The following is a 19,613-nucleotide window of genomic DNA, read 5'->3' on the forward strand; positions in this document are numbered from 1 at the left end:
AGGAGTCTGGGGCCTGGGAAGCATCGAGCGACGGCGAAACAACCGTCAAGTGAGTTAATTATACCTTGAAATAAATTTATGAGATGATATAATACTGTAATTACATATTAACGCGAATGTTTAACTCCGGAACATGTGCAATTGTTCGAATTCGCTACTGTGCATATCTACATGCAAGAACGCGAGCATAGAATAGAGCTTATTGCTTAGTGCTATTATAGATCGATTGGTTTATTCGATACATTTCGGTGTAACGTTAATTAACAGAGTAGCAATTGCAATACGGACAAAGTGCTTGAAATTGATAATGTATTAAATGTATTTAAACTCGCAAACATGACAAAAGATATTTTGCAGCTGGAATATACTCGATAAACGATATGACGATGAAATGACGATGAAATAACGATGAAATAATTTCCGCAAAATAAAAATTGTTTTTGAATCGGGTAGAAAATATTATACGCAAATATTAACATCTCTCTCTCGTTGTTACTTTTTAAAAAATATTTTATGTATGGACAGGATTTGCAGGAAATACCTGCCGATGCGAATGTCACAAAAATATGATACAATAATTTTATTATATACAAAAATATATATTATAATACATATAAAGATAATATTATATGTAATAAAATATTTTATCGTTAAACTCTATCATTCTCGCGTAGCGAGACTCGAGCAAACAGTTAGCAAGATATTTTGTGGACCGTAACGTTTATATCTCTCGAAACGTGACTCGTTATAAAGTCTGCACATTATTAAAGTTTTAAATATTTCGGTTGGCATACCTCCCTTGGTATATGTTTGTGACGCACCGAGCGTTTTTTTGATCGCCGATACCGCGTACGGGAGGATCGGGAGGTCGCTATTATTCGTGCTCCAACACTCGATGTAACAGTGCGTGCCGTCTCGCGTATCGTCGCAGTGACTCAAGTAATAGAAAAACAACCGCGATATATCAATCTTTTATAAATATTATTTCATATTTCACGGGATTTCGCATCGGTTATCGCGACTGTCGTGATCGACGACTTGTTATTTATACATTTATGTGCAATAAAGATACATTAATATTTTTAGAACTAAGTAGAGAATAATTATTAAAATAGCTATATATATAAGTTTATTTTATATTAAATCATTTAAATATATAATAGTTTGTTTTATTTTATATTTTTTCCATTTTTCATTTTTACATATTTTTCACGTATATAATTTTCTATCGTACTTTTTATATCTTTTCGATCTGTGTCTGTTGCTCATTTCTTTAAGCGTTTTTTTTTCTTTGACCGTTTCTTTTCATAGGTATACACCTTGGCGTAGTGGGCTCAGTATTTGACTTAACTAACGTGCCTATCGTTGTCGATTAAACTGAATAAACGAACCGGTTCGTCGCGTCACGCGTCGGGAGTGCCGTAGTTGGACGAAGAACTTTTTTTTAAGGTTTATTCGATCTATATTCATGTTCACCGCCAGCAGTAGTGCTTCCGATAAGATTCAGGTGTTTTCGTTGCTCGAAATACGACTTGTGTTCGATAGAACTGGATAACTTGTTAAGTGTTTTATAAACGAAAGTGTCGTACAAAAGATTTTCATTGATAATTGGTCCGCACGCGATCGTAATTATCCGCGAATGTTTTTCGCGAGTGTCGTGCAACCTGAGGAGGAGGGCTGACAATCTGAGAGGAGGAGGAGGCCTAGGAGGGGCATCGAGCGTCGGCGGAGCAACCTTGGAGTGAGTAATTTATTATTTGTACAATACCAGTTAATTAATTGTTTGTTTAATTTATTTGGATGTTTCAAACCAAAATTAGAGAAAAGGAATTTTAATAAATCTTTAGAGAACTTGTATTTGAGAAGTAGAGTGTCTTTTTCCGCGAAAATCGTATAATTATTCAATTCAATATCTACTTAAAGAAAGAATATAAAATTCGATACTCACAATTAATTATTTTAGACATTGATCTTTTGAGCGCTGCTATAATGTAGATCTTATATTTGTGTTACAGAATCAACGTAGTACTGATAACTCCGCTATGATAACAGCGCATCGGTGAGTGACAAAAGAACTTTTATTTTATATTGAAGTAACACGTCTATGAGAAAAATTATAATCACATATGTTAATTGTACATATACGCTACTGAATACATATTTGCATGCAATTAACAATAGTATAATATTATAGACAAGTGACAAGTACATGACATCTCATAGATCTGTTATTTTAAAATTGACGAACTAGAACAAATTAGAAAGAATATTTTGTAAGAAAATCGGTGTAATAAAATAAGAACTCAGAAGTTCTCTCCTTTATCACGGAATATACGAATTTTATAATTATCTTTGAGTTAAACAGTTTTATGTCATAATACTTGATTTTGAAAATATGCTTTTCTATTAAGATGTTATATTAATATAAATTATGATAACGCGTAACAATGTAGTATTAGATTAATATTTAATAAATCAATCTCTCTCTACACAAACTCGTGAAGATGTATATCGCGCGAAAATATTACAAAATCACAATAAAACTAATGGAAATTTATCACCCTTTTTCACTATTACATCTTTTTGAATTACTCAAGGCCAGAGGCAACGAAAAGTTTAATCTGGCTAGAAGAATAACCATATGTAAGATATACATATATGTATATGTATATATGTAGTATATATATATACAACATCATATATAATACGTATATAACGTCACATTGATAAATGATGGTAGGTGTACAACACCAAACAATATAGGTGAAAGGTGCGTAAAGTAGGCGTACAATATTTTTTCGCATACGTGTGATCGTACGTAATCAGAGACGGAATGATGCCGTCGTATTAAATTCCAATCCCTCGCAAATTAAAATCCTAACTTGTTGCAAATTAAATCTTAATTCGCACTCTATTTCCCGGATCTCGAGTGATCGCGAGTAAAGGATCTTGCTGGATTAACCAGCACGTATAAGGCCCCTCCATAAATTGCGTATATTCGCGATCGGTGTACCTACTAAGATATGTAGGATTACGGATAGATAGAAGTACGGATAGGTAAGACTCGAATAGGGATACGAGTAAGGTAAAGGTACGGATAGGTAAGAACACGGGAACATAATCCGATAATTTAAAAAGTCATAAAATAATTTATAATATAATTAACAATTTTAATCTTCCATCTTTCCATCTTTATGAAATTGAATAATTAAATTAGAAACTATGTAAAAAAACATTGTTGTCTAGTTGTAAAAACTATACAGTACTGATCACATGACATATTAAATTCGCATGTAATATCAATATAATACTATGTCAAGATAAATTCTCGTAATATCAAATATAAAAATATATATTAAGAATAAATGTAACTAAATTAAGACCTAAATACATCGTATTTGATTTATTTTAATTACTTATTTTGTATTAAACGGGCAGAAAAATGAAATCTTGCTATTTAAAATTACTAATGTTTTCACGAGAACGCCGAAAATGAGATTCGAAAATTTCTACCAACAATTGAATAAACGGTAATTTGACGGTTGACTTGATTAAGTTATTTTTTCTCGAAGTGGCTTTTCTCCATCAAGACGTTTTTTAATTTCGAGCCCCTTCGCCACGCGATTATGCGGATTATCCGGAATAATTTACACGCCACTGCGCGGATGTAATTTATACGACCGGTAGGAAAAACTGGCGTTACATATACTCGCTGAGCAATAGAATACCGAATTTACGGACTCGAACAAACGCGCACGCACATTTCTTATCTGTCCAGTTTAATCATTTTTTTTTTCGAGGTCGCACTAGTAATTTATAAAATAAATACGGCCGGATGTTGAATATGTTAATTAACATTACGTGAGGTCTATAACCGGCATCCGGTAGCATTACTCAAGCTCACTGTCATTCACCTGGTTCTTGTTTACATGTTACAACTGCATACCACTGCAGGTTTCCACTGATACGCACATTGTACGCACGACGAACCAGACGTGCGTGCTATTCGAAATAAACGAGGATAGTAAGTAAGTGTTAATGACTCTTACTTTTTCTTTCGACTCTTCCTCCTGCACGTAGGAATCTTCACTCGTGACTTCTTAAACCTCTACTTATCTTTGTAGCTCTTCAGAGTTAAGTCTCTTCTCCGTTCTCCGAGATTTATGGAATTTATTTCTATTTGTGTTTGATCAAAATTTAGGAATAAAATACTAAAAGTAGCTTTTAATCAAGAATATAATTAACAAACGATTTAATTTTTAATTATAAATTTCTTTTTTTTTTTAATTACAATTTAATTAATACATCTGGTTAATTTTATATTCCAAAATATTTCCAATCACGAACAGAACATGTTATTCGTCACATTGAATATCAGACTTAATTTCTGATTAAATAATTTCTTATTAAATCAAAAATTTCTACGAAAAAACTAATTTTAGAAGTTATTTATACATTTCAAATAATAAATTTCCTATACACTTTAACAAGTAAAATTGTTCATATTTGTAAACGTTTGCACATATCTCCTAATTAAGGAAACAATGCTCATCTATTTCCACGCCCTGATCGATTTCACACGACATAATCTCGACATCCTAACAAGATGCTCTTGCAAGAACCAGTCAATTGTTAGCATTCTGATTACGAGCTTCATGCTTAATAATCTTAATATCTTGTTTCGAATTGGAACCGATTTCACGCATCGTAATCCAATTGATTGATTTATCCGAGGATTTATCCCATTGCAATGTCGTGTATTTTTTTAATTATATGATTTAATTAACTTCGCTTTTGCAAATTGAAAGAAATTACCTGAAAAATTACTTAATTAAGTGACGTGCAATTTATCTCAGTAAGGAAGTTTTTATTTATTCCGCTTCTACCAACATTATGGTGGCTTTCATTAGGAAGTAAATAATTAAATAAAATATTTTTATACTAATAAAACTTTGTAAATAAAAAGTGCGTTCATGAAATAAATGAGTTCCAGATTGACCGAAACTCTTAGCAAAAGCAATTCGATAGTAACTAGAACTACAAAAAAATTGACTTTTTATGTCCATTTCAATATAGATTTTAATAGATTTATTTTGGTTTAATTGATTTTTTATCTTTTTTTAGTTTTAAGAATTAGAAAATGATAATAAATAAGTTAAACAGAGATTTAAGAGTTAATTTACATTGGTAGAAATGGACGTTAGTCATCCAGGGTGACGCAATTTTCAGAATTTTTTAACTGTCTCTGTGGAACTTATGCCCAGAAAGCGATCTCGAAGTCATTAGGTCTCCGTATAGTCTATCTCGTAGAATAGCACTGTACAGTTACTCGGAACGACGCGATATATGAGAGGTAGCCGACAGATGTTCGTACCGTTGAAGAGACGGCGCGGGATGAGTCGACGTCCTAGGGTCCTGGATGTCTTCGCGAGGAAGTCATCTCCGCGACTTGTTCGTCACAGAGAAGAGACGGTAAATGCGAAACGGCGCGTCGGCAGGTGTTGGCAGATCGCGCGGAATTCGCAGATATGAAATGCGCACGGATATAGGCGAGCGTAGAGGCGGTTATCAAATGCGGCCTTTAGAAACGTGGACGGTTCCGGGAATAAAAGGGAATGAAAAAGGAGGAATATATAGGACGCGCGTTGATGGAAAAATATATTTACGCATTTACGTGAAGAATATCAAAAGAGCGTAGCGATGGTATATACGAATATATTTTTGAAGATTTATCATGGAAGCTGTATTCGCAAGATTTCACACGTGCGCGTTTGCAGATTTATTCAATTGTAAGAAGATTGCTTGAAAACAAAAAATTAAAATATTAGTTTTAAAAACGTAACAATTTTTTGACTTACGTAAAAAAGAAGAGAAATATTTCTTTAGCAGAGAATTATTAGGAACAGATTTATATGATTTAATGTGCGTGTCCGCGCAACATACGTAACAAACATTTTGTTGTCAGAATAAATTCTAAAAGAGGAATTAAAATTACGTAAAAATAGAACACCCTCTTTTGTGGTTAGCCTGAATTTGTCTCGGGTCAAAGATTAAAGCACGAGTTGACGGCATTAAATTAGTAAGCATGTCGCTTACAAAGTTGTTGAACTATATGCTCCGCTTGTCACGACAAAATATACATATAGTGGATGCACCGCCGCACGCTAAAGCACTAACGACGGTGTGTTCCCCACTCTATACGACCGTCTAATTAATTACGAGTGGCGAAGAGCGTCGGCTACCGTGGATAACGACACCAAGAATAGCCGAATGGAATTCGGTGCGCGAAGGGCATCGCGAATTAAGACTCCTCGCCGTTTCCTTCACGACACCGCGATCCAGAAAACATTTCTAACATCTAGTTGCGGCTTTGTTACGGCCTACCTTGTGGTCATAATAATGATAGGTTACCTACAAACGACTACAGTCTTCGTAATTTTGTAGAATTTATATAAAAAGAACTAGCTCGAAGCATCGTAATGATTTGACGTGAAGAATGCAAATAACATGCATCGTTTCCGCATTACGCGAATACAAATGTCTTTGGAACTATTACGTGGGAACTAGAAACTAACTTAGTTTAGTCAACTTAAGTCCAGGAGCTTAAACCCATTCGTGTATAACTAACAAGATTATAAATAATAAGTTTCTTTATTCCAATAAATCACTAAATATTTGTTATCTCTCATCTTCAAACAGCTCTGAAAATATATTTTAAAATATTATTTTTTAAATAACTTTTAAATTTATAAATTAATAAAAAGCTTAAAACGTATATAATTTGTAGAAATAAGAGATTAAAAAAGAGAGTTACATTTAATTAAAATGTAAAATTGTATTTAAATCTGCAAATGTAATCCTACCTAATCAAAGCTTCTCTTTAAATTGCAATGACAATTTCTCTCTACAATTATTTACCAATAAAAACTAATAAAAGAAAGTTACATTCAATTAAAATGTAAAATTATAAATCTGCAAGTGTAATCCTACCTAATCAAAGCTTTTTTTTTAAATTGCGATGACAATTTCTCTCTACGATTATTTACTAATAAAAAAATGTAATAATTTTGTAATTATTATATAAAAAAAAGTAACTATAAAAGTAAAATATGAAAATTTTAGTTTAGACCAGTTTATTTCTCATTTCGTGAAATCGATAAAAAGTTAATAACGAAACGCTACGTTAACATGCTGACTACAAAATTGACCGCGACGGAATGTTTGAAAAATTTGATTAGAAAAAGCAAACAGGAATTGGTCTAGATTTGCAACAATTCAAACGAGACACCGTTTGCTCGCATCAATCAACAACGATTTTTCTGACACAGTTCCTCGCTCAGCACAACGATGATTCGATGACAAATCGATCTAGGAGCTAACTGTACTTGAATTTATCCCACAATGCGATTCAATCGAGTGCGTTCCGGGACAATAAAGAGACGCTCAATTGTGATGGCACACTCGTGCCATCAAATCAGTCAATTCACGCATTGTTAATGATAGGCAATGATACCTTTATACTGGCGTTCTCCGTCTCGATATTTTAATATTAATATTGAAAATTGCAATATTTTAAAATAAATATCGATAAATAATATCTTGGAAATGAGAGGATTTTTTTCTTATTTTCTAAGAACCATTTATACAACCAGTTACTTTCTGGAATAAACTGCAAACTTGCTTTGCATTTGTAGGTAATAAATTATAATTATAGATATAATGACATCGGAAAACAGCATTTCATAATATTTCTTAATTTCCATCTTGAGGTACTGTCGATATGTTGTTTGACATCGATACATTATAACGAAATTCGTCCTGGGATCGCGATGACGATATTTAAATAAGTGAAAGCAGATAGAATTTTTTTTTTAATTGACTGTACATACGTATTTATGTATCGTACCACGCGAAATACGATTCGTAAATTCTTGTTTGGTTCAGAATGCGTTTCGTTTACATTGACTCGAATTATACAATCATCGCGTTTTTCGCGACAACGTTGAAGTTGACGCGCGCCTTAATTAAGCCAGTATCGGAAGCATGGCAATAAAGAACGACTTTATGCTTTAGCGCCAGTAAAGTTCACTTTTACTGACGTGGCGAGTGCATTCAATATCTGACTGGTTTTTCTGTCGGGCCATTCGAATTTCAAATTTTTATGTTCGTCATCATACATGCGCACATGTCCGAATATTTAAATTATTTCTTTATTACATGTTTTATATTTCTATGTTTTTATTATTATTTCTTGCATTTATATTTTTATAAAAAAATTGTGACTTATCAATTTAATACTGGAATTCATATATATCTTTGGCATTCAGTCATCGTGTTTCTCATGTCAAGAAATCATGCTGCTGTTAAACCTGTATTAGCAGTGTTTAGTAACAACTTTAGCGTGCAAATTTAGCTTCGTTTACTTCGCACCTTGTCAGGATTGTGGTTTCTGCACATGTTTACTTGATAGCTAATGTGTTCGACATCTCTTACTTCCCGTTACAATTTAACGTCTCGAACTAACGAGACATAACATATTAACAAATACTGATCGCGCGTTCCCGTTGTAATATTGTAATATTCTATGTCCAATCGAAACAAATCGCTTCTTGTCAGAAACGATATGTTTCAAATTTATTTTTAGTTAATCTTGCCTTTGCATGCAATTTACTTTAATTCACAAAAGTGTTCAATATTTAAATAAAAAATGTCTGCGTAATTAAAATAACAAAACGCTCAAGTACCATGTGGAGAAAAGCATCGATTAATAAGTAAAGACAACTTTTCGCGTGAAAGGAGGCCAGGAAAGTGAACGACAGGCAAATATGTAACATCGAATAGCAAAGCGCAAAAGATTCTAGCGAAGCGGAAAAGCGATCTGGGAACAGGTGAATGAGCGCGAGAGAACTCGGCTATTGACGCATAATTACGAGCACAACCTGCGTGAGTTTGCACGTGCACGTAATGTTTCATGCCAGGTCAAAGCCACTCGTGAACTACCAAGATAGCAGATTCCTTTCAAGTGTACGAATCCGCACATTTTTCGCGATAGAAAGTCATCGTGGCGAGTTCGTTGCGCGAAGTCATGAATAATCCCGAGAGATCGATTTATCATAATTAAATGATAATTACAAGAGACACGTCGTGCGGTAAAGCATCGATTTTGATTAAGATTGCTAATATCAATGTTTAATGCTAATATCATGTTAATAGTGTTGATGAAAATATCATTAAGATTAAGTATCTGTATAATTCTATTACACTTTGATTTAGGAGACTTGCTCAAGCTATATAAAAATACGTTAGAAAAAGAAAATAAATATTTAACTATTTAGAATGTCTGTATTTAGAAACGGTATGTATCCTATTACTGTCATAACTATATATCTACGTAAAATGCTTTTCTTAATATATTTATAGCGAACAAAGTTTTGACATACCGATATATCTATCAATCTACTTCCTTTTTTATATCGAGTGTTAATCTAGTTTTCAACTCCGAAGCTGTATTCTGCAGATACCAGTAACTTTAGTCTCGCGTTTCCGAAGATCAGAAAACGGATGCGTTCCATTAGGGCGATCGTATTTCCTTGTCGCGTTACGCGCGCGACAGAAGCCGCGATCGAAATAACGTCATCGGCACAGGTGACGGAGAAAAACGGATTCTCTCCCGCGGGCAAATATTAATAAACCCATAAATCCGAATACGTCCTCGAAACGGGATTTATATAAGTAGTCGATCGAATCGCGGCCAGCACATCACCATCCGGGATTCGTGCCAGTAGATTACGGATAATCGCCCCAGGAGAGTCGAAAATACGCTGTCGGCATCCGTGACAGACGTGATAAATATGTATCGCCGTATTTTTTTCTCCCGCCGCATAATTTGCGAGAGAATAATAGCGAAAGCCTTGGCTGACGCATGTTAGCAGAAAAGTTGAATAGATCGGCAATCTTATAGTTAATTGACTAGACTAAATAATAGATAATTCTTAAAATTATCCAAGAAAAGTAATCTTAATCATAATGTTAGAATGTTTTCCTATTCACAATATTGTTCTCTGCATATCATTATTAATTTAATTTTAATTTAATTTATATAAAATTGTCTCTGTTAATAATAAAATTGCAATTATTGGAAACAATTTGCAATTTGCCCTTTTAAAGGCTATTTATTATTAATTCTATAGCAACGTATTAGTTATTTATTTAATCTATTAATCTCTCTCATATTGATACTTATCAGTGATTAGTTCTTCCGCAATTTTTTATTTATTTGTTTTACATTTTTATTACTTTCCAAAGTCTTTTCTTGTTTAAAATAAACTATGAGAAATAAGGATGAATTAGTATGGGAGAGTTGAAGCAAAATAAATTATTCACTTTATATGAGAAATCAGATACGATGTAGTCTGAAAAAGATTTTGAATATCTCTCCTCTCTCTTTCTCTCTGTATTGTTTACAGATTTATATTCTTTTTCGAGCTATATCATAGCTGATTTCTTATGCAAATCTGATGATAAAAAATTCTCATTGTAAATTTAATGGCATTAACACTGCCTTACTTCCCTCCTCATTTATAGAAAGTTTGGGATTCATGTAACAAGATTGGATTGCCTTAGAATAATATAACAGGCTCAAGTTTGATTTTAATCGTAGAATTTTTATATTGAAATCAATATTTTCTCAATTAAAACATCGGTGTAGCTGTTTTCAACGCGAAAATATAGCTTTTCTCGCTAAGCTTCTTAAATCTAATCAATTAATAAAATATATTATACATTCTTTGTCAAACTTTTCGAGATAAGAAACTCAGCATTTTATTATTAAAATATTTAATCTTGAATATTAAAAAGAATCTCTCTCTCTCTCTCTCTCTCTCTCTCTCTCTCTCTCTCTCTCTCTCTCTCTCTCTCTCAGAATATCTTTCAAGAAATTCAATTTCACATTAAACAAGAAATTCTTTATTAAAATTAATTATTATTATTAAAATTATAAAATTAAGAGAGATCTAAAATCCTAAAATCTTTTTCCATTGTTGATCTATATAATTCTCGCGGCATAATATGTAAAGATATGTAAAGATAAACCGTGTTTCCCCGAAGGAGAAGCCATTGGACTCACAATGATAATTCCGACTGCAATTTCACGTCTTACTCGGTCGTCCTTGAACGCAAGTATGGATAGGCAAGCAGGATTTTCCAGTAGTGAAGAGGTACCTCCTCTTCCTCCTACCTCTCCTCACGAGCACGTTCTTCACACGTAAAAATCCGGTTTTCCGAGGCGCGGAGAGTATCTCCTTTCGACACACGCGTGAATACCTGGTTTTAACGAGCCCAGCACCTTTATTAGAACCGTTCGCGTCATTCACGCGCGCGCAAAGTTTCGCCGATAACAAAATCCTCTCGATGGTAACGATGTCCGACGACTCCGACGAGTTCTCTAACGTTCCCTCACTTTTTCCACGCGAGTTCGCCGAATTCGCGGGTCTCGCCAACGTCCCGTAGAAAAGTCCTCTTCAGAATCGGCTCCGCGCGATGATTCACTGTTCGCGAGCGAGGAGATCGCGAGTAGTACACGCATGCAGAAACCGCGTAGAATCCCGGCCGAAAGCAAAGTTCTTTTTCTCTCAGCGCGTAGATGGAAAAAAGAAACGTTTGCCGCGAGATTTTCTCAGGACGACACTCGTGAGAACTCGAAGAGAGGACACGCACCGCGCTCGCGACCGACGCGGCACTTGGGTGTCTGAAGGTGCCTCAGGTGAGACGCCAGATGGGTACCAGGAGAAAAGGCGCAGCGGGCCTTCTCCTCTCCTTGTCTCGACCGGTCCCACCGCACCCGGCGAGCTACGGACAAAGTTTATGGCGAACGAACGGAATCCAAGCGTTCTCTTCTACGTCCTGGGGAAGGGCGGAGGCGCCTCTGTTGGGTCCGATGATCTCCTCACGGGGCCCGGGCCCCGTCGAAGTTCCCTACTTTATCGGTGAGGAGTACTCAGACTTCAATGCGTGCGCAAAATAGATATGTTAAGCACGAATAGTTCGCGGCGGATTAAGTTAGACCGCTCGTTAGTTCAAAACAAAGAATCCTTAATAGAGACTTAAATATATTTTAAACATTAAATTTTCACATATATTTCTTGTCATGTCTAAGAACACAGATAATATGTTAAAAATGTGTTGAAAAAGCTAGGGAGATTAAAATCATATTGATCCACATTAATTAAAGTAATTCTCTGTGTCCCTTTGATTCTCTCTCGAATTGAGATGTGATGAGACTTAATTAGATATCGACTACCTAAAATTATTTATAGAAATAATGGGGCAGTTGCTATTTAAATATCATTATCAAGAATTTGAATTAAATTGTGAGATATATACTTGTTGAGATTTATAACGATGCTCAGGCGATTAGGAGTGAGTGTAGGTATAGTAATTTTTATTGTTTCGTATGCAGATGTAATTACTAGGAAAAATATTAACCTGTTAATTTAGCATTTATTGTCGATTGTTATTTCCTTGGGTCACGGGCGAAACTGTGAGTACTGTATTGTATTGGTGTAATAGGAAAAAGTATGAAAAAATAGCTATGGGCTCGGTCATGGAATAAATAACGAGCAACGAATCGGGAGCGTGGAACGGTTTAACGTTTTCTAGGAGCGATTGCGTGGCGTTGATTGTTAATTTATTTACGAGCAAGTCGCCGGCCGTAATTAATTGTTCGCGAGGATAATGCCGACGTTACGTCACGCACGAATGTTTCAACATTCAATATCAGCGCTAATGACGCAACGAATACTGGCGCGATAATTAAACCGATACCGATCTATCCGTGTTACATCGCGATTACGATAACTATACAATTAAATTCTTCGAATTGAATCGAGTTAAGGGACTCATTTATATTTATATCTTACGCGACCACCGACGCAGTCAGAATTGTAATTCGGCAATAATGTAAGTTTTCGTTCCACCTGAAAATTAACCGCCACGGTCTATAGCGAGCGTCTAGGAGGAATCTCGGTTCTTCTGCACGCATCAGAAACGAAGGGGCCTCTACTGAGTTCGATGATCTTTACGCGCTGCGGGCCCCGCTTCTAAGATCTCTGCCTTATCGATCACGATATCGAGGTTTCCCCGATTCCTTGCTCTAATGAAAGCTCTAATAGGAAATTATGAGGTGCAAACGCGTTCTCCGGCAACAAGTGGCGGGCATGAGTTATGAGTTGCGGCACAAGTTAATTGCACTCGGATGCTAATAATATCGCGAGTCATTCGCCTGACCGGATGTCAGTTATGATTTAGTTCTAAGTTTCCCCGGTGATCGTGCAAATATTTAATTATGATACGAATCATATGTGCATATTAAAATTGTCAATTAAGTCGGTGAGTTTGAATAATGGAATATGGAAAAGACCCGGTGAAATTTCCTCTGGAGCTTTCTACCTTGCCGGTGTTTTATACATATAATAGCTTCTTTTAATACAGATGAAGGTATTATCTTTTTTGAAGTTTTTAAAATAAATTTTAATTGTTAAAAACTAGTCTAATTTTTTCTCCAAGAATGTATCTGTAAATTTTTTTAACAAATCTTGGAAAGTCTGTACAAAAACATATGATATGATAAATGGAATTTGCACTTTTTCTGTTTGTTAAAGCGGATGACTCGAGTTTTCCTCTCCTTTTCTGCTTCGCGATTTTTCACGTAACTTTCAAAGATAGAATTGACATAGAAATTTGTTTTTCCTCTTGCTTAAGAGCAAGATAGTTTAGTGGGTAAAAGCGTACTTACTTCCAGTCGGATAGTCAAGTTGGCGTTTCTGCAACATATATAGGATAGAACACACGTAAATTAAAGCTCGAGTGAAAACGTTAGAAAATTTAGTTTCACAAATAAATTTCATTTGATAATAAATTTATAGTGCAAATTGCACCTGGCGTGAATTTAACAATAAATAAGAAGTCTCGTGAGCAATCAAGATAGTTAAGATTGTAAATTTAAAGAAAATAAAATTAACACACTTGTGGAAAAATTCCATTTCGACAATAATCGATAAAATAAATTTTAATTCACCACATATAATGATTTACTTATTAAATGCACTCACCTCGTAATCAGGCGTCGGCACTGTTGGCAGGTTCACGTTCTTCGTCTGCATCTTCTGTAAAGACAGGAGAAACGATTGTAAAATTAAAGTATTGAAAATTCTTATTTGTAAGTTACATGATATAACGTAAAATCGAAGCATCGTTTTTTTTTAGTCTTTTATGTAAAAGCGAACTCAATATTTTTATAACATTTAAAGCCTGAATTAAAAGTATCTTGTGTTTTGCTTCGTCTGCTATCTTTCAATTTCTCCTTTCTTATTAATTGAAAATATAGCAAGACTGCAAATTTTAAGCAGAGAAAATATCGCGTTTTGCAAGCATAAACAGACAATGTGTGCAACGACCTACATTTTCATTTCTCATCACAATGCGATAATAATAACAATTAATAGATGTGCATTTATTCATTATTATTTTTATTACTTATAAATATTTATTGTATCTTAGTCTAAACTTGTAAAATAGGTGTTATTGAATGTTTTTCTGCGCGCGCATGTTTAAAACATACGATCGATCGCAGCCGTAAAAATGAGGGGTGATGCGGGGCCGCCGTGAAATTCGCACAAACAACAACAAACGACGTTAGATTCTGCAGGGATGGCCACAACGTGGCCAGTTGCCGCCACACGCTATAGCTATACTATGGTTTATGAATCGAATCCGCACTCGTCGGACTTCACGTGTAAACAAGGGGCAAAGGGGGGGGCTTTCGGCTCTCCCGACCGAGAGAGAAGAGCTTCCTTCGGTTCCGTGACCCGCAGCCATTATGCGTCGGAGCATTTTCTCACGAGATACCTCGGTCTAATTATATGTCTAGCCTCTGCTCCTGAAACCTACGGCTTTATTGCTAAATATGCTCGCGCTACGAAACGGGGCCCCCGAGGAAAAAATCTAATTTCTACTTCGTGCTCCGTACTTAGGAGGCCCCCAAGTTTCGCGGGACCAATGGCTGCGTTCGAAAAACAACGCGGCGGCCGTTCGGCTGCGGCCCCGCAGGATCTCGACGGCGGTATAATCTCGGGTTAATCGCATAATACCGACGGCCGCGACATCGTAAACGCGCGCCCCGACGAACGAGAGCGTCGGCCGCTTCGAAAAGACGCCCGAAAGCGTTTCCACGTAATTAATCCTTTTACCCCGACGGCTGTCGGGCAGTAGCGCGCCCCGAAAGGATTCGAACGTTATCCCCTCGTGGAACACCATATTCGAATTGTATTATATCCGAAACACTGCGCCGCGAGATCAATAGATAACAGAATATATTGCATAAATGCATTCATTATTATTTACTTGTAATTTTGTCAGCAGATTCAACGATGCGCTCTGGGAATATTTAAACATTGCCGATAAAACATTGTGAGGCGGTAAATAAATGCATTTGTATTATTATCAATATCAAATTACAATAGAAGTAATTGCTATACGAGCGTTGCCCGAAATTTGCGTTTACGCTTCGCGCATTATATGAATCTCTCAATATTGGAGATGATTTCTTTTCAACGAGTTTTTAATTTAAAAATGCTGCCTTTTTTCACAAATTTGTGATGTTTAATTTTAGTTTAAAAAATTTTTAATTGAAATTTTATTTGAAATCTACAATCAAGTTCATCCTTAATATAGCTTTAAAATTTATTGCCATTTCTAGCCGCCTCTAATTTAAAATTTGTTACATTTATACCTTATATAGAAGGGGAAAAGTTAAAGTTAAATTAGAATCTTCCTACAGCATCCTACATGAAACATGATCATATACATATTTTATTTCGATGCATATTCGCATGTATAATCAAAAGAAATAAACTGTAACATTTGTATATCGGCGATCGTAATAACGGTAACTCTCATCCTTTTGAACGAGATTCAAGTATGTTTATAGACCAAACAATATAGCCGAGCAATTTGATCATAAAATATGTGATACAGTATAAAACGCGCGAATGCCGATTCTCTCGTTCTCTCTCTTTCCTTCTCATAGAGGAATCAAGAACGAACGCGCTTATGTTTGTAGAACTTAAACTGGAAACTGGAAACTGGAGTACTACTGTTCTCAATAACGGGTTTCGCGCGTGTATGCGCCTGTATGTGTGTATGCGAGTACATGTATGCATGCGCATATGTCGAGACCGCTACACGCTCGATAATCAACCGAATTGGTGGAACCGTGTGTTGTGTATCTGACAGGATATCCTCCATCAGCTTCGATCGGCATGCTTCTTTTTTTCGCGGTGAAAAAAATCTGGTGCTACATCCGTTCTCTCGCAAGAACTCTCTTCTTGCCTCGATAATTTCGATCGGCGTCTCCATCGGCTTCGTCAAACTTAACCCATTCGGTCGGAAATTCGAATCGAAAATTTCCTCTTGGCAGCTGTCAGAAATATTGAATTATATATGAATCGTTCTTTTTATCGCGCGACACGTTTCGGCAATAACAGGAAATAGTTAAGCGATATGATATGAAACTAATAACTTTATTGTAAATTTTTTATTTTCATTGTGTCATCTTGTTCTTATTGTTAGCGAAAAGCCGCAGACTTTTTTTATAGTCCAAACACTCCAAACTAAGTTTTAAAATAAAAGATCCCAAAGTTAACAAATTAAAATTTAAAAAGTTTTGTAATTAATGTATCTTTTATATTATAAACAATTTATTAATAAGCCATCTATTTCAATCCTTGATTAGGACAATAATATACATTTGGCTTAATGAATATAAAAATAAGATTCAGAAAAAAATTAAAATACCACACGTATATAAACAGGATTAAATGTAAGAAGATAATCTCATTAAATCAAGAGAAGCTGATGACTTCGAGTATCAATGAATAAAAGATTACGTGAAGAACATCAAGTTATAGAAGTTCTGACACTTCTGACGATTAGTAGAATTTTATTAGGTAGATAAATAAATAAGATATATATATTAACTCGTTTTTCAGTCGTATCTACTAAACTGTTAAAGCATATACAATATTTATTAGACATATGACATATAATGTAGTATTTTGAGGGAATAATTCACACTCGATGTGTATTTCTCTCTCAGATTTCCTGTACGTAATTAGAGTATAGCGCTGTTTGTGGGCGAGCAAGGGGATTGGTTAATTTTAAACTCGAATCGCAACTGTTTCCGAGTCGTGCGAATTTACGCTCGCCTTGGATATCAAAAGTTTAATAGGCTACAGGTCGCAGGATGAAGCTCAGCTACTCAAACACGGATATTTTCTCTATTAATGAAACTCCATGTCTATGTCGGTCGCATGCATATTTAATTAACTAATCCGTCGGCCGGTCGATTTTCCTAACGTCTTTCAAATGTTCCTAAATTACAAGTAAATTGAACTCCTGTTCCTAAATAAACGTAATTAAATCATACATACAACTTAAATGAATGTTTGATAGTTTATCATTTATTTTATTATTTGCACTTGTAAATTTTTGCTAAAGAAGTTAAAGAGAAATTAAAGTATACACTCGATTATTTGATTCTGATGATTCTTTTTTAATTGCAAATTATTATTAATTATTTATTTTTGTGATAGTTATTATAAAAAAAAACCAATAAAACAAATATAAGAAATTAATTTTTAATATAAATTAAATAACAGCAGATGCAACGCGTTAAAAAAAATAGTTAACTCAGCGGTTTCCTTTGCCTCTTATTAATGCAAAGACATCGAAGTGTCACCCATCTCGAGTTTCGACCTCTCGAGGCCGCGCCTGTGCCTAGAATTATAATTTTGTTCGGAATGAGGATTCTCAGAAGAATCCCCCAAGCATTCCACCGCCGTCAATCGACGATACACGATACGATCTATGATAAGGAAGTCACAGACTTGAATTTACTAAGCATTATTGCTTTCACCCCGAGCAAAGACCTCCGTACAAAAAGACCTTCTTTCTCGTGTCGTAAGAGAACTTCTCGTGATTATTTAATTTATCAAATACGCAATGGAGTTTGCGACTTGGGTTATATTCTTAAATAATTAACAAGAAAGCAAAACGTTGCATTTCACGTAAGTGTTATGAGAATTTATGAATGTCGAGCGATTAGGAAACTTGCAGATACGATATCAAGATACGCTTTTGTGCTACGGCATTATTCAATGATTAACAACGTCGATTACATTTTTACATGCATGTATGCGCTACGCCCATGAACACGCGGACATGGATTCGTGCTGTGCGCTTTAAATCCTGGTGCAACGCGATCGTGGCGCGCGCGACGCATAGCAGACTGTTCTCCACTTAGGATCTAGGTATGGTCGATGCGAAGCACGCACCGCAGAGCATGATGCTCGTCGGAAGTAACCGACCCGTTACAATTGCAAATTATACATCTCGTCGTGACTTTTCTAGTCTCGGATAAACAACAAGGACAAATAGCGCTGGATTGAATATTTGCTTATCGCGGTATCCCCGCCGCGCGCCGCCGCCGTCCGTATACGTGTTTGAATTGTTAATCAAGTTTGCGTAATAAAAATTGCATATCGGCCGTTGGTGCATTGGCGGATCGGAGGAAAAAGATTGAAAAAAATTCAGTGGTGCGTCTACCACCGGTAGAGGGTACAGACATAATAATGCAGCAAAATAAATTGGAGTAATTATACTCCGCGGATAATTAGGCCTACTGTAGCAGGATATTTTTTGTTTTGCTAATTACAACCTTTGTACTCCTATTACTTATTACACGAAATGTGCGTTTAAAATTTTCAAAATTGCGTAAATTTTTATTCATTTTATATGTTTGATCCTTTGAATGTGACATCTTCGATAATGAAGAAACGTAATTATATAAATCAGTAATTTAATCAGTCTTTTAATATTCGTGCGTGTCACTTTGTCAGTACACATTCAACTCGCGAAAAATTTAATCTTTTTAAAATAGTTTAATTAATTAAAAGGGCGAGCAACCAGAGATAAGCACTTCGCTGTTATTTAATGCAGATGTAATGTGATGTATGAATTAAACTACAATTTTAACACGTAATTTTCTCAGCTTTAACCAGAAATAAAAAGCGATCACTATTTAATTACTTTCACGCCGCCGGATTCTAAGAAATATATATAATGAAAATAATTGCTTTAATTGATAAATTGTCAATTAAACTAACATTGTCTAACATTAATTGATTAAAAGCATTAATTGATCAAATAGCTCCTATCCGCAATATCATCAGAAAAAGGTGTGACGATATATTATTAACAAGTGTATTCTCGAAAACTGGGTTAATGAAAAACTACGAAACCTTAAGCAAGAATCACGAGATCGTTCCTGGTTATCCAGATATTGGTCCAATTAAACTTCAATTAAAGAATCGAATGGCAAAAGATATTATCGATAAAATATAGAATTGGTCTTGTATTTCGAATATTCGTAATAAAACGGTTAGCCTCAACTATTTTGAAGATCCACTCAATTTCCCATTTACGTTATAAGACATAAAATACACGCATTCTATCGGCATCTTTCGACTTAAATATTATATCTCTTTACAAATTTTATC

The 19,613-nt window shown here is 35.1% G+C and overlaps 1 protein-coding gene across 1 annotated transcript in view; it reads right to left on the minus strand.

Moving 5' to 3' along the window:
• Positions 1 to 19,613, minus strand: part of LOC139816857 (uncharacterized) — a 67,539-nt gene that overhangs the window by 45,256 nt on the left and 2,670 nt on the right. Inside the window, exons 2-3 of the mRNA XM_071784639.1 lie at positions 14,109 to 14,162; positions 13,793 to 13,820 (exon numbers count right to left, since the gene is read on the minus strand). Of these exons, the coding sequence (XP_071640740.1) occupies positions 13,793 to 13,820; positions 14,109 to 14,159 (79 nt within the window). The 5' untranslated portion in view covers positions 14,160 to 14,162. The remainder of the gene's footprint in view (positions 1 to 13,792; positions 13,821 to 14,108; positions 14,163 to 19,613) is intronic.

Source organism: Temnothorax longispinosus, chromosome 7, assembly GCF_030848805.1.
Source record: "Temnothorax longispinosus isolate EJ_2023e chromosome 7, Tlon_JGU_v1, whole genome shotgun sequence".
NCBI classification, from domain to species: Eukaryota; Metazoa; Arthropoda; class Insecta; order Hymenoptera; family Formicidae; genus Temnothorax; species Temnothorax longispinosus.